We start from the raw sequence: 16,084 nt of genomic DNA, 5'->3' as shown, positions 1-16,084 counted from the left end.
TAGCCTACATCTGGATTACTTTGGCCAAAAAAATTTAAAGGAAGCAAAAGAAATTTTTTGACTTCCAGAGATATAGCAACTTACCGCTCTCTCCTTTCCACTAATGTTACTAGCAGCTGTACAGTATCATTTGCAAGGTCCTGCTCTGAACTCCACACTGCCAGGTTACTGATCACTTTTTCTAAAAGGTAACCCACAATCCACTGGGAACCCTCTGTATCAGCACCAAATGCTGTACTAAATGGCAGACTTATCTATAAGAAAAGCATTAAAATGAGTGAGTTTTACAGAAGCCAGAACCCCAAAGTGTACGGTAATCATTGTCAGCAAATTCTTTTCAGGCTGTCACTTCTTCCCTACTTAAAATACACAAATGCTACATAGACAAAGGCAAAGAATACCTGTAATAGAAAAATCTTTGCCAAATTTATATTGCAATTTTAAGCACAACACCTAAAACAAACGAAAGTTTCAACCTCATTACAAAATCAGGTTTGAGTATGTCTAGCTTTTAATGCGAATGCAAATTCAAAAGTTTTAAAAATTAAAAGAAAGATCCCAAAATCATCTCCCAAAAGTGTTTCCATTAATTTATGATTAAATTCCTCAAAATTCAGTGATAAAAATTATTAGAAATAACCCTAATATTAATCTAGATTGAATCTTCTAAAAACTTATTTTCATCGCAATTTTTCTGCATCTGCTTTCTGCAGATTGTTCCTTCAATCTATACATCTTTTAGGAAAGATGTCACATTCTGATCCTGGCACATTAAAATATGCTTCCTTGAAATTGCCTCTTCTCCTATCTTTTAAAAAAGGTTTCTTAAGAGTGAAATCCAAGGATTTTGTAATAATTGTGCAGGGGCTTCCTGTGAGCACACCATTAACATTTCTGACTTTAAAACTCATAATATAAACATTACTGAGCATAAGGTTTAAACAGAGGTTTCCATCACTTTCACATGTCAACACAAACTAAATGTGTGCATTTCCTAGATACTCTATTTTTTGTCTCTTCACATTCTTTCTCATGTGGATCTCCTTCTTACATGCTGTCCAGTTCTTCCCCAGCTAGTACTTTTACAAATTCTTAGCTCTGCTCTAAGTAGAAGCTGAATAATATGTCCAAATATTTACAAGTCTTTGGTATACCTATTTTTTTGTTAAGGAGAGGCCTCCTGAAGCGTTAGTATTCTTAGTTGCTTCAGTAGTGGAAATAAAGGGGAGGAGGAGGAGGCTTCCTTCTTCAAAGTTAGGGCAAATAGGACCTCCTCGGGATGGGTGGCCTCCATCAGCTGGCTGGATTACAGTTAGTTCGATAAGCAAAATCAGGATCAGGGTCTAATCATGATTAGTGCTTTCCAAACACAATAAGAAGTTGCCCTTTACAAAGAACGCACTGTTGATATGATATATACAATGAGAACAGGGAGAGGAGAGAAAGTAGCATGACATTAGCTGATGTATACTACCTTGTGATGGTGTTAAATGTCTAATTCAGAATCATGGCCAGGTTACTCACTAAATCATCCATCAAGGGCAACCACTGTATTAGAGATGAACTGTAAGATCTGATGGATAGTGAGAAGTAGCTTATAAAATTGCTGTAGTCAGTGAATTTCACCCACTATGCAGCCTGAGAGTGTGCTATGCTATTCTGCTATGCCAATGGCTACAAAAAAAATAAATCACATTTGCACCAAAATATGCAAGAAGGGTCCCCTAACAACTTATATTTCTAATTAAAAAAAAAAACATCAACTTTCAAACAAATTCTAAAATAAACCACAAGCTATTAAACATTAAAAATGCTTTATCATTGCAGTTTAAAATAGTTACACTGACATCTGCATCCACAGGATAATATTATTACTAATACTCACCAATTAATTCGTAAAAGTTACATCCTTACCTGATCATACAGCTTTTCGTCTACTAGGAGGTAAGTCTTTGCCCAACGCTTGAGGAACCATACAATATCTTTGCCCATCTGGGGGCTCAGGAGGTGCGTGAGATTTGCCCTTATTGCTCTAGATTCTACTTCTGACACCCTTAAAATAGCAGATAACAACCTGCAGATTTAAAATACAATGAGGACATTGAGAGTGGTTTTTGGAGAAGCAATGTGACTACCAAACACTTTCATTTTTTATGAAACATGACAGAAGGAACAGTATAACAAAGTAGTTCAACTCGAAGTAAAAAGCACCTGAATTTATTGTTTCTTTAAATGCAAGAAGAGACAGACAGGATAGACTGGCAAATACCCTCCAAAAAGTCAGAATATGCATTAGAAGATAAAGTGATTGTCTTTGACATCAAAATTACTGCAACAAAGAATCCTCACAAGCATGCTGACATCAAGAGAACAAAGACAAATGGACTACTACTTGGAGTGCTTGAAAAGCATTTTTGAAAAAAATGATTCTCCATTCCTTGCACCATCAAGCTAAGTGACCAAGTGGGGCCTCATGGTGCAGCTTTTGCTGTGTGATGCATACTAAAGAACAAATACAGAAATGACCAGTTATTTCTCTCTTTGTCATTACTGCAGAGAAACAGTCTGAAATAGCAAATCACCAGGTGATTGCATTAATGCAATCAGTCCATAAAACTACATTAAATATTAGCTTTTGCAGTATATCAATTAAATCTGGTAAGAATGTGACAGTGCACAAGGAATTTAGGAGTTGACAGTGCTCTATTTCTTGAAGATGTTTCAGAGCTATTCCCAGAGAGCCTCAAATCTCTCCTTATTTAGATTTGGTTTTATTCCCATGACCACTGAGACGCTGCATCAAGAAATCCTGTTTGGTAGCCACTTCTAGAAGCTGCCAATAGTGTCGAACTTCTAAATATTAGGCACATCATTGCTAATGAAGATCCATTTTTTCCTAGCCTCTTCCAGAAGAAGAAAATGTTAAGTACACAATAACTAATCTTGGGTTAAGAATCTTCCGTGTCAATTAAAAGTGGAATGCAATCTTCTGAAGTGTGAGGATTCAAATTGACAAGTCCCTTTGTGGGCATCAGCCTTCTTGCAAAAAGAGAATGGAAATCCCCTCTGCTGCTCCTTTTATAGGTGAAAAGTGGTATGTGTACATAAGCGACAACAATTCCTCCCACACGGAGGACCAATTTTGCTGCTACTGCCAATCTTGGGCAGTAACTCATGTTCAAAGCAGACAAGATCACTGGTGCTCTGGAAGGAGTTTGCTTAAGCTGTACATGTGCTGAATAAGCTACAGATTATATATTACCTAAATATTTTGATCTACCAACTTTTTAGTAATTTAAGTAATTTTAAGGATTTTCTGTAAGAAATAGAGCAAAGATGGGTTTTCAGTAGAGAGATAAAACTGTTTCTGTTTATTTCCAAGACTTTGGCTCATGTCCTCTGTTAAGACTATTAGGTCAATCTAGTCATTTCAGCCTTCCCATCTTGACTCAGCTTTATCTGTTTTGATGCTTTACTCTCATTTTTCTTCTCAGTCTTCCCCTGGATCACCTTGACTTGAAATATCATCTGTATTTATCCTGCCTTTCCCTAAAAAAAAAATCACTTCATCTTTTCTGTATTTTCTTAATCTCTCTTACAGCATTGCCTTAATGTCTGTTACACAACCGTTCTTATAAATTATTTGCCCTTACTTTAATACAAGAGAGACATTTCTTTTCTAATGTTCAGTGTTTACATACTGCTTTTTCACTTTTCAAATTCACAGAAGTCCACTCACATTCTCACTTTTTTCCTCTGAAAAAGCATTTAACATACTTAGTAGTATGAGATGCATCCTTACCTAATTACAGAATCAGTTCTGTTGTACCCTGGGATGGAAGAAGCCTTTTCTCCTGGAGATCCCAGGATCTGAAGTGTTGTATTGATGTCAACCTCAGCTGAATGTTTAATGGAATATTCCATTACTTCTGGAGGTATTAGCGGAGTCTCTCCCTGAGTATCATTAGCCAAGAGGTAGCCTTACATTAAAAGAGAAAGAGTGATCACAACTTTCTACCCTAGGTTAACTTAGGGCTTTTTGATTAGAGAATCCATTGGCTTAGCTGCAGACATCACACCAGAATCAAATGTTTGTACAAACCCTGACTAGCACTGTTTAAGTACGTGTAAGTTAACTTTAGAATCCTTAAAGCCATTCAGTAGTGAAGAACCTAAAGTGACAAGAAACCAAGACTGGAAAAGAAACTACCAAATTAAAAACACAACAAACAAATAAAAAGAGATAAACTTTGCTTCATGTAAAAGTACTACACTCAATTCAACTACTGAAGGAGGAAAAAAACCCCAACAAACCCAAACCAGCATTTTGTTGTCACTTTTTTCTCCTTCTGTTATGTGACAAAAAAAAGCCTTGATTTTACAGTTTCCCCACCAAGTCCATCTCATTTGGGACTTCTGTTCTGCTAACATTTCAAATCTGTCAGAGGCTTTCAGACACCAAATACATGTGTTATAATAAAGTTTTCCTTGTATAGCAATCGCAGATCAGGTGAAGCATGGGGTTTTATACAGTACTCTTGTGTCCAGATAATGAATATTAATTCCAGCTTTTGTCATAGTTTTCAATGTCTGATCTTATAACTATCTCTGAACTACAAACTCCATCCCAAAGTGATACAAAAACATTATAAACCCATTCATGTCAACATCTGAGAGCAACTAAAATGTCAGATGTTCAAAAAGATCCCACAAAATATTTCATAAAGCATACATTTCTCCTAACAAAGTACAGACACTGTCTTAGTTGTTATTACGATTTGCAAACAGATGTAAGATAGTTCCATCTAAAAATCAAAATGGTTCTAAATTCAAGTTCCCTGAAACATAACAAAGTGCCAGGACATGGATCATCAGCACTGAGAGATTCTGGAACTTATTTGATTCTTTGCCACCACTGAGTAATACCGTTATCCTGATCTCATGTTGATTCCCTTATAAAGTCAGGTGCCCCCAGACAATACAACTGACATATGAACAGACTAATTTCTTGAATAGGCTGACTGATAACACATCTAAAAAAAATCTGTAACAAAATCAGGGGAATTTCCAAAGGACATTACTTCGTGTGAAGATTGATGAAATCTTTTAAAGATAACATTCATGTTACTTAAGGCAGATGAAAGTGAAACAAAGACTTTGTGAGTAGTGTATGTAAGATGAAAGCATCATAAGGGATAAAATTTATAGTCAGTTAAGAGCAGTTGATATACAGGGTTGTTTCTTTTTCCTGATGTGTTCTAGCTGCAATAAGTACTATTTAAAGCCGTTCACTAACCTGTGACTAAAATAAGCCAATGAATATCCTCATACAGGTCATCAAGCACTTTATTGTCAATCGAGCCCGATGCTGGTGAGGCAAGTAACTGCTGCTGATGTCTTTGCAACTGACCGTGGAGCCTTGTCACTCGGTCTTCTAATAAACTGCAGATGAAGAACAGTAAAATAACTTTGCTGTTTTTAAACTGTTTCAGCAAAGTCAGGCTTTTCATATGTGATGGCTTCATTGATTTACATTCATGACTTTTTTTTTTTGGTACCTTGTAAGAAGAGGTATACAGTGTTCTGCAGCAATTCTCCCCAGCATGCCTACGCTGGCCAACTGGTCACAGAACTGGTCTCTGTCATCTTCCTGCAGTTCACTTATTTCTTCTTCTTCCCGAGAGGCCACACCATTAGCAGTCTTTGGTTATTGCAACAAAATTAGAAGCAACCAGTTAGTGTTATACTTGTTAAATTTTATCGTCACCACAATTTTCTACATTATTTTGACTTTTTCTTTCAAGGTGTTTTGCATGGATGAACAACAGACTTGTACTAAATTAGACACAGAAGAATTAAACAGAGTAGTAAACAGGGCTTCATATTGTTTTAAAATCAGCATTTCACAAACTCATTAGCAAAATGCCACGTTCAGTTAATTGTGTATTTGCTACCATTTCCAATAGTGCTCTCAAGTCAAAAGATTCACTGTTTGTGAAAAGAGTCAAGGATAAGAGTTATGAAAATTGAGACTTGTTATTGATAGGATAAGCACAGGCTGGACAATAGCAAAATAGCTTCTTTACACTGTAGGGTATATAAAAATCTGCTCTGTGAAGCATCTACTGCTACAAGTATGATATAAGGCACTGAATGACCCTGGCTCACAGAGATGATCTGCAAAGCCAGTGGTCAGAAGATTGCTGAAGTACATTTGCACTTCAAATCACACATATAGCAGAACAAGAACCATTTTAAATACTGGAACTTCCATGCTTTCCCCCTATTCACTAGTCAAAGATACTGTTCTCAGTTGTCTGAGATCTTAGAGAAACCACATAATAGGTAGTATTTTTCATGATGAAATGAAAATAATCTTTCATTAAAGATTTTCCTTAACCCATTGTTCGTGGGGAAAAAGCTTTAAAAAGTAGATGGAAAACAGAAGACGAATAATCATATTATTATCTCAGTTATCATCTTTATCTCAGTTTTATTTCTTGCTGATGCAGAAATTGCACTGTTTCATTTTTCAAAGCTTGTCTTGGCTGCATTATAAAACTACTTAAATAATAATCAGACCTTATTCCTTGAAGAGATGAACCACAACATGTAGAAATTAAGTATCGCTGTTAAAAATGTTTTTAAAAATCTCTTAAAGAGTCATAAAATTTACACAACTAACAAAGTAAAATACAAGTGACAGAGAAAGGTATCGGCCTGCTTTGTTTCAATAAAGGCTCTGGAAAACTGAATCCACACCCAACTCTTTATCCGAAGTGCTTTTAACCCATCCTTACTTTATGTAACCCAGCAAATCATTCTCTTTTGGCAACTTCAAAGTTGCAGCTGTTTACTGAAGGGTGATACTCTGCTCTCAAAGCAGAGACTCAAAGTTCCTGTTACTGCTTTGATATTGAACATGAAGCATTCTAAAATGCCAGCTGTGGCTTTTAAAAGGTTACCCATGGGATAAATGACTTATCTCACAGAATGACATGAATTAACCTGTGTATACAAGTTATGTCAAGACCGCCTGATATGAATTCAAAGTTCTTTTGTGAAATATTTCTGTTTTGGCACTGTTATTACCATCTGTTACATATTGAGATAGCAGAATTAAGTTTTATATGGTGCTTTTCAGAATGAGGTATCTTGGAGATCTTTGCACAGCATCAAATTAAGGAGAGATTTTTATAAAGTTATTGAATTGAATCTATGCAATAATTAATTCATCCAACATCTACAGCCAACTTCCTGTATGAGAATCTATTTTAGTAAGATCCAGACTCCTGGCAAAAAGACTAATCTGCTTTCTTTCTCAATGGTTCAAGAGATACTGGAGGTACCTTTTAAGTTTTCTCTAGAACGGTCACCTCAAAAATTCAGTTGGGAATTCATTTTATCCAAAAGAACCAACCTACATAATATTGCAAGTTTCTTCTAGTCTGAGCATAGTCATTCTACATTTTTTCAGATATTTATATGCATAGCAATTATACTTCAAAAAGTATACTGTGAAGATAATGTATGGAAGGTAATAAACATATAAAAGGCTTCCAATTTCATTGGGGATTTTAACTAGGACCCTAGTCCAGAGAGGGACAGTCAAAAATCTAGACACTGCATCTGTGGGAAGAACAACAAGATGCACATTGACTTGAGTAACAGGTTTATTTTTTTTCTATTTTTTTAAAAGTGATTCCAACTTCGGATTCCTTTATTTCCTCTTCAGAATGTGTGAAACAGATGGGAAGATGACCACTACGTAACAAATTCAGCACATTTTTCATTTCCAAAGTCACAAATAGCAATTCTATGCTAGCTCCCTTGAGCTATGTAATATAGTACACACCAAAAGACATGGGCTAGTTGCTATATATCATCATCAAGAACTACCAGAATGAGAGCTTACCAAATTCCTTGTACCATCAGGTGCAGCTAGATGGCACTGAATGTAGGAATTAAAGACCTGAACAGCATGTTGGGTAAAGAAACCTTTATGGAAATGTTTGTCATCTTGTACCAAAGTAAGCCAAGATTCCAGCAACTTATCATATGCTTCCATGTATACCATGTCATCTTTGTCAAGCTGTAAAAGATGAAAGAAACAAAAATCATATTCCTAAACTAAACCAGAGGAATATACTGATATTCATTGTTATTTAACAGATGTTGTTCTAATGTTGAAACAATTTTAAAAAAAATCAGTCACAAACCCCATCTATGGATAGCCAAGAAAATATCAGAATGAACTGAAACAACCCATCAAAAAGGTCAGTGCAGCTTTCATGCTTGCTCGGCTTTAAAAAACTGTCAAAGGGTTTAGCTATTTCTCTTCATCTGATGTTCAAAATCAAAACAGCCTTAAATTAAGCCTTTAATGTATAATTACCTAAATACAGGAGCTACTGAGCTTTTACCCCAAAGATGCCAAGCATCTCAGCTCTTATTAGTAACAACAAAGAATCGAACCATTTCTTTTTAATTAATTAGACAAATATAGAACATGTGCATATAGATTTATATGTATTCCACTGTTACTGAAATAAAGAGAAAAGATGATGATTCTCTGTTCCAGAGGAAATCATTGTAACATTGCATGTGTTCAAGGAACCCTACTACAGGTAGCCAGTTTGTATGATGATAAACAACTTCTCATTCTATGAACTAACAAAAAAAAGCTGGATTCCACAGAATAAGCCTGCACCTCCAATTGCTTAGTGCATTTTAACTGATGCTTCATGGTTTTAGTTATTCATATGTGTTTCTACTTAGTACGTAAGTTGCAAAAGGAAGTAACATATCTAAAAAACAAAGTCCTGGGTTACAGGCAAACTAAAGAACCCAGGTAGCAAAGAGGCCATTTCTTTTAAAAAAGTATTTTTAATGTACCTACCAACTTTTTGATTTGATGCAAAAATTGAACTTTAGTAAATATATCCAACTTCAAATAACTTAAGTATGGCTATAGGGATAAACATGCTGCTAAAGCAGGACATTTCTTTCCTCTAAGAAGACTTCTCAAGTTTTAACCAACAGGATCTCTCACAAAAGTTACTTTGAGATAGCAGAGCTTAGTAAAATGATTCCTTGATGAAATAAAGAGATATTAAGGCCTTAATCATGCTCCAGACAGAAGAATCTCTGACTTTCAGTGAAGTTACAAACACAGCTGGATGAAGAGGAAAAGAAAACATTGATGGATGACTGATTAAGGGGGAAAATAGATATCACGTTGGAAGCATTTCAAGACAGCTTCACAGCATCATTGTATAACTGCAAAGTAGTCATGTTTACAGAAGTTAAAATATGAGACACCAATGCAAGTGTGAAAACAGAAGCTGAAGGTGACTAGGAGAGAGGCAAAACTGTATTCAACACTAACCGCAAATTTAGGATGAACATCACCAGCATGTCTTTTTAAAACTTGGCTAACGGACACATGAATTCATAGGCAATCATTCAATCCTGAAATATTTTGACATATGTATGTATGTGTATATTTACATATATAACTTTTAATAATTTATGAGAATCCAGAGCATAAGCCAATAAAGACATGTCTTTTTATGAACAAAAGAACTCAAATCTATCAAATTAATTTATTTGTGAAGGTAATACAGAAGTTAATGCCATGGAAAAAAAAAAGGTTTCAACACTTTATGGTATTCTCATAAGGAAGCTAGGATTAATAAGTGCCTCCATAAAGTACGTGCCCAAATAGAAGAAAGAGTTTATCCATATTGAACAAATTTGGTCACAAAGGAACCTTACTAAAAACTCCCAATCCTTATTTCAGATTAGCTACAGCTGGGCTATGGAAGATGTCATACAGGTAAACTAAGTGACATGCTGTCGACTGGGGAGCTGAATCGTTCTGATGGATCCAACAGAAGCAATGGCAGAGCCCAGTTCAGAACTCAGATCTTCAGGAAAGGCAAGATACAATCAGTAAAGTCAAAGCAAAGGTGCTTAATTTCTCTGGTATGGGAAACAAAAAGAAAATTGATATTTCTTCCTTCGCAGCCTGTTGACCCTTTGAAGAAAGAACACTTCTAGAATTTGTCAAGCAGCAACAAGCTGGAAAGAGTTGGATGCGTAGCAGAGAGGACCAAATTCAGAATGATCTCTTCCATCACATGCCTGTTCATACTCTTCACTAATTCAGATGGACTATTTGATTTTTACTTCCGCATAACCAGTATGTCATGAGCAAGGGGACGCATAGCTGTGGACACGCATCTTCTCTCAGACCCAATGCTATTAAAGGAAGAGATTGCTGGTCCAACTTGCACCATAAACTAACTCCAAGAATTGCTGAAGCTTATTGACTTCCACCAGTGCAGCTGTCCAGGCAAGTGTTTCAACTTCCTTCAGCCAATCTCCCCAACCTCAACAGGCAAGTTAATGTAAAACAGCATTTGAACATGATGTTTGGATTATGGGGTTTTTCTCCCTTGGTTGAAAATCAGTATTAGCTGCTTTGAAATGATTTGCATATTATGGCTCAGGACCTCCCAGTTTTGACAGTTCCCATAGCAGGTCTTCAGCTAAGCAGATTCCTTGTGCCTGGCAGGGTTTCTGCAATGTTCACATGAGAAGTTCTGCTGGCATATGAAGTGGCAGAAATATGGGGAAAACAGCTTTTCCGGCCAGCAAAGCTTAAGGAGTACGCCTGCCTGCATTTTGCTGCACTTCGGATTTCTGCAACGTTCCAGGAATATTACCTGAGGGACTGTACTGAGCCCAACGTACACAGTATTTTATCTATCAAAAGCTCTTAATTAGACAGCACATGAGCTCACAGAAGGTGTCACTACAAGCAGTCTAAGCAAGAAGCTTGGGGAACATATTAACCATGGCTGGGACGTTCCTAAGCCAAAAGATTGTTTTCAGGGATGCAAAGTAGTATTTCTACAGGCACAGCACACAGTATCGTTACGCCATCTGGATTAAGTCAGCAATAACTTAAAAGTCTCGGCAGTGTGCCTTATTGCTGACACACTGCTAAGGTACAAGAATTATTTTTTTGAAGGCCCATCACCACAGAATTCTGTATCGTCTGTGGAAATCAGAGAAACAGCATGAAGTTGAGATATCTGTAAGAGCTATGACAGAATGGAAAGGTGCAAGTCTAATGTTTCTCTTTCCACAGAATGATTTAAAGATTCAAGGAGAGTGAGAAAATTGCCTTTTAAAACAAACAAACAAAATCTTACATTCTCTTTCTGATGTTGATGAATCTGAGAACATTTAAGTTTAATACTGAAAATACTTTCTTCAGCAAAAACTATGGGATTCTAAGTGTAGGCAGCCACAGTTTACTAGGCATAACTCGTCAGTCATTTCCAAAACAAACTTTGTACCAGACAGTAGTATAAGCTACCATAAGCTTTTGCTGAGAGATGAAGTGTTTTGAATGGCATTATGTTGAGCACTGTTTTCATGGTTACATATTCTAGCTCTCAAGTAACAAGAGTCTAATTGAAGAAACAACAACCCCTTAGTCCCTTTAATTTAAATGATAGGTGCCTATGGGTTTGCCGAATCTTTCCTATAAAGGCTCCAGGAACGTTCCTAAATGTGTTGGTGAGCACCAGAATATTTGTTAAATGGTCTAGCAGAAAATCTCCAAAGCAGGGCACATTTTGACCAATAAGGTTTGGAAAGTAGCTGTATTTTAGATTCTAAATTTAATCACCAATTTTTTGATTAAGACATGAACACACCTGGAAGTTTAAGTGAGCACTGGGCCAAATGTAATACATTTTAACCTTGAAGCAAAGGCATGATCTAATGCTCTGCAACGAATGCTAATTAACACACCTGTGACCTCTGGTAAAGAAACACGTCCATCACCTTTATAAATAAATACTTCTATAATTATTTTCAAACTCAGGTAATTAAGTTCAGTCAATATAGCAAAACTGGTAAAAATTCATACTTTTTAATGATAACGGGACAATACTGGCTAATATCTTGATAGTGTCATTTTAAATCAACAGCTACTGAACATATATAGCTCAAGTGCAAGATTACTCACATTAATTCTTACCAGCTTTTTTCCTTAAACTAGGTCTCCTTAGTTTTTTTTAATGCAATTTTTAGAAGCAGAAGACTTAGACTATCCCAACTGCTCTTTAGTGTTAGAATCAAAGTTTGAAAGAAGTAAATAGAAAAAAACTCTCTCTGAATTCTTGTGCTAGATTTGTACACAGAATTACCATTTGAACTGCGTCAGCAATGAAGGGATGATTTGAACAGCTTAGAAGTATGAGGTTAACAACAGATCTTAACAGCTACATTCACTTAAAACAGAAGTTCCTGACTCAGAACTCTTGACAGCAGTTAAGTTTCAGTCTGTCCATATGTTTACGTAGTCATTTTAAGCTTTCAGGACTGTAGCTCGTTCATTATCTACAACAGTTTTCAGAGAAGTCCTACAAGAGCAAGTCAGCAATATTTAAGGACTTTAGTATTTTTTAATGAATCTATTTTTTTAAAAATGAAAATATAAGACAAGGGCTTTAAATCTAAACAAAGTCTGAAAGATGCACACAGTGTGTGATTATGTTCACTATGTTCTTTGAAACAAAGAAGACCTTCTCAGATGTGATTTCAGAAATATTTAGAACAAAACCACTGAATTCCCAACAGTTTTTAATAAAACAGCCAGATTCTCATGTCACTTATGCTTATCACAAATAGAGAGAAACAACAACAACAAAAAGACTACCTACTATTTGAGAGCAGATACTTACCACTTCTTCCAAGGCAGCACTTCTTCCAAAAGAACAAGTGAGGTGTGCGAGGCAGTTAACAAATGAAGAGAAAAGTTCATTTGGAATGGCAGTTAAAATATTGCGAGGAAATACAGTTATCAGGTTGCTGATAATACTGGAAATTCCCACTGCTTCAGAGTCTTCTATTTCAATTCTACAGATAGAAATAGCAGTTAGTGTGTTGCCATTAAGAAAAATGCTAAAAGTGAATTGATTTTGTTGATACATTTTCAATCAATAAATCTATTTCATATTACTTAAGCACCACCATCTTTAAATTGAATTTCTTAATTTCACTAATCCAACAGTAAGCACAAATTATACCCAGAAATAAGCAAGCCATACCAGTTCTCCACAGAGATACGCTACACTCCAAACTAAAGATTAAAAGATGCCATCTAAATTTAGAGAGCAGGCATACATACCCATTGATAGTATTCAGTAATCCCTCAATGAAGTGTGCCAGGTAATCAACTTGTGAACCTTCATCGGGAAAGACTGGCCCATGCAAAGATGCCAGCTGTGCCAGACACTGTAATGAATCTTGGGCCATATCTGTATCTTCTCTGATTTTTCGATGTACCTTTCAGGAAGTGAGATAGTTAATAATAAACGGAAAATAGGGTGTTCTTACAACAGTCACATGGCTCTCAACCCAAAAGAGCACACACCAAAAAAAGCTTACTATAACTTCCATTCAGTCTGAAATGCAAGGGTTTCTACAACTCTCTAAACCGTAGTAAATGTCAAGATTGTGACTCAGCTCACAAAATCGCAAGCCTTGAGTTAACTCACTGAAACTAACATTTAGTTAAGTCTCACCTACATGTTGAAAATTGAACTGTCTACTGAATGTTATGTCTTAAAGAGAGAAACAGATGCCAGCCAGCCAGACATACTGCTCCTTCTAAAAACAGCAATAATGACAGTCATCTCTATTATGCTAACTATGCCTAGGCTACGGAGTCTTGCTAAAGTTAGTCAACAAGTTCAATCAAGATTATACAGATGCTTCTTTAGCAGAGGTAAACACTGAAGACACATACAAAAATGAATGCATCACTTCCTTGGCAACACCCTTAACATTATACAAGGCCAACAATAATCTTCCCACATTTCTACGAACTGTTACGTCATCACTTCTGCTGGCAAGACATTCTAGATTCAAATCTTCTAATACGTCAGTAATCTTATTCTCACAAACATACTTTAATTATCAAGTACAGATTTTAAGAATTTTCTTACGCTCATGCCTCCTATTTTTTACATAAGATATAGTGAATAAATACAGTGTAGCTTTTTCACCCAGAAGCAAATTTAGTTAAAATTATTTCATCAGTATTATACATAAAAGTACAGTTCAAACACTAACCATTTCTCTGTGGGATTATAGTTACCACTTCACCCAATTTATAACTAGTTGGATTAGTTGCACAGTTAATCTCTGAAATATCAAACTAGCAGGAGAAACAAACCCTGCAACAGAAATACCCCTCCTAATATACATCCCACACTAGGCTGAGATTAGAACTGAAGGCTCTCTCTTTAACATGGCAGTCCTGCCAACTTTTGCAAGGTTATTAAAATTTCTTAGATCATATAAATGAATATAAACTACTACCATTCACTAACATTACTTCAAATAGCAAACTAATACGACAAGCCTCAACCATTGCAAATCAGGAATCTAAAACCATACTGCCCTGGCTAGCATTCATTCAAAAATAATCAAATACAGGCGGGTTTTGGTTACTATTAAGAGAAATGCAGATGTATTAAAACAATTCTGCATGTTATTCAAAACATTCTTATCATGAATAAGTAATTGTAAACCAACCAAAGAAACAGATATCTGACAACTTCACACTATTAAACGAGGAAGGGTTAATATGTAAGCCAAAAAGTTATTTGCATGTGGAGGTTCACAGCTGACAGTAGCAACTGTCTGGATAGTCTAGACAGCTGTTCAGATTGTGTGTAGCTGCTAAGAGTTCTGCCAGTGATTTTTTTTTCACCTTTTCAAAACTGCTGGAACAGATAAACTTGCCGTAAAAAAAAAAAAATTAAAAAAAAAAAAAATCTAATTTATCAAAAAATCCTACAAAGTAAGGACATGTATCCAAGCATGTATCAGACAACTCTCAAGCAGCACTGGAGAGTTAGATTTAATTTGTCTAATAATAACTTTGTCCAAGTTTTCAGCACATTATTTCTCTGCTTTGCAAAAATAAAAATAGTCCGAGAATTCTCAGGTCCCAAGCGATGTAACATAAGATAAAATAGCATAGTAAATGAATTCATAAGCGAATATATGTTGCTGCTGCAGTAACTCCTAGCTGAACAAAGACTACAGACTTCTCACCCCGACACTGGTAGAAAGAAAACAATACTAATTTTATCTGGTTTTAATATCATGGGGATTTTTTTTAAGCTACAGAAATTCAATATTACATTCCCCTATCCCAACTCTACGTCTTCCCCATCCCTCATAACTTATCTGTTGTAACTTGTTTGGATTTACTTTGTGCAGAGGAAAGAGATGCAGAATTCTGTATGCTGAAACTGCTAGAAAACTGCAATTACATTACTTATTTTCAGCTGTTCCGTTGAGCAAATGCTTTAAGATCAGTAAACACACACTGTTCATTTGATCTTTTTTGAGAGCTATTACACCTTATCTGAAAGAGATACTCTACTACTGCTTACCACGCTTGGTTTTGTTCGGTGAATACATGTCCAAAAGTATTAAATGTATAAAAGTTTAGACAACTATACACCTTTCTGTTTTGTTAATGATCATCAATTCAAGGCAATTTATAGGCAAAATACATATTCAGTAACCTAGCAAAAAATTACAATCCTTCTGTTTGCTTTGTAAGGCAAGCTGAAGTTAACAGAATCAGTCCTACCTGATGCAAAAGGAGGAGTCCAACAACACAGTTTTAGAACAGGAAGGAGCTGCTTTCCCTGTGGTCTGTACTATCAAAGTTGAAGAAAGAAACTTACTGTAAAGAAAAGCTCCATAACTCTGCTGTCCAGGAGGGTCTCGCGCCAGGATTCTGTTGGCTTTAGCATCACATTTTGTGAGGATTCAAACATAGCTATATAATGTCTGCCCAGTTATCTGGTGTCAAGGTCAACAATAACATTCCTACTTGGCTTTAAAAAAATCCTAGATACAACAGGATCCATTCAGAAAGAATGTAATGGAAACAAACTTTAAGCCTCTTCACATACACAGCATAATTCATGCATGAGGCCAAGGAATAAAAGGTATTAAGTATTGAAAAAAAGAATGC

At 35.9% G+C, this 16,084-nt stretch overlaps 1 protein-coding gene across 3 annotated transcripts in view; it reads right to left on the bottom strand.

Moving 5' to 3' along the window:
* The window catches only part of XPO4 (exportin 4), an 83,898-nt gene that overhangs the window by 17,696 nt on the left and 50,118 nt on the right, over positions 1–16,084 (bottom strand). For 2 of the 3 annotated variants that reach the window (XR_012833387.1, XM_075742192.1), the window contains exons 7-15: positions 15,792–15,904; positions 13,211–13,368; positions 12,765–12,939; positions 7,916–8,092; positions 5,559–5,701; positions 5,297–5,442; positions 3,803–3,980; positions 1,915–2,074; positions 85–254 (exon numbers count right to left, since the gene is read on the bottom strand). Coding sequence is in view for 2 of the 3 variants with exons in the window: in XM_075742192.1 (XP_075598307.1) it covers positions 85–254; positions 1,915–2,074; positions 3,803–3,980; positions 5,297–5,442; positions 5,559–5,701; positions 7,916–8,092; positions 12,765–12,939; positions 13,211–13,368; positions 15,792–15,904 (1,420 nt within the window). In the remaining variant the exon portion in view is untranslated. The remainder of the gene's footprint in view (positions 1–84; positions 255–1,914; positions 2,075–3,802; positions 3,981–5,296; positions 5,443–5,558; positions 5,702–7,915; positions 8,093–12,764; positions 12,940–13,210; positions 13,369–15,791; positions 15,905–16,084) is intronic. The other variant, XM_075742193.1, reaches the window with a different exon arrangement.

The sequence above is a fragment of the Balearica regulorum genome, chromosome 1, assembly GCF_011004875.1.
Source record: "Balearica regulorum gibbericeps isolate bBalReg1 chromosome 1, bBalReg1.pri, whole genome shotgun sequence".
Lineage (NCBI taxonomy): Eukaryota > Metazoa > Chordata > Aves > Gruiformes > Gruidae > Balearica > Balearica regulorum.
This window is presented reverse-complemented; position numbering and strand designations above follow the sequence as displayed.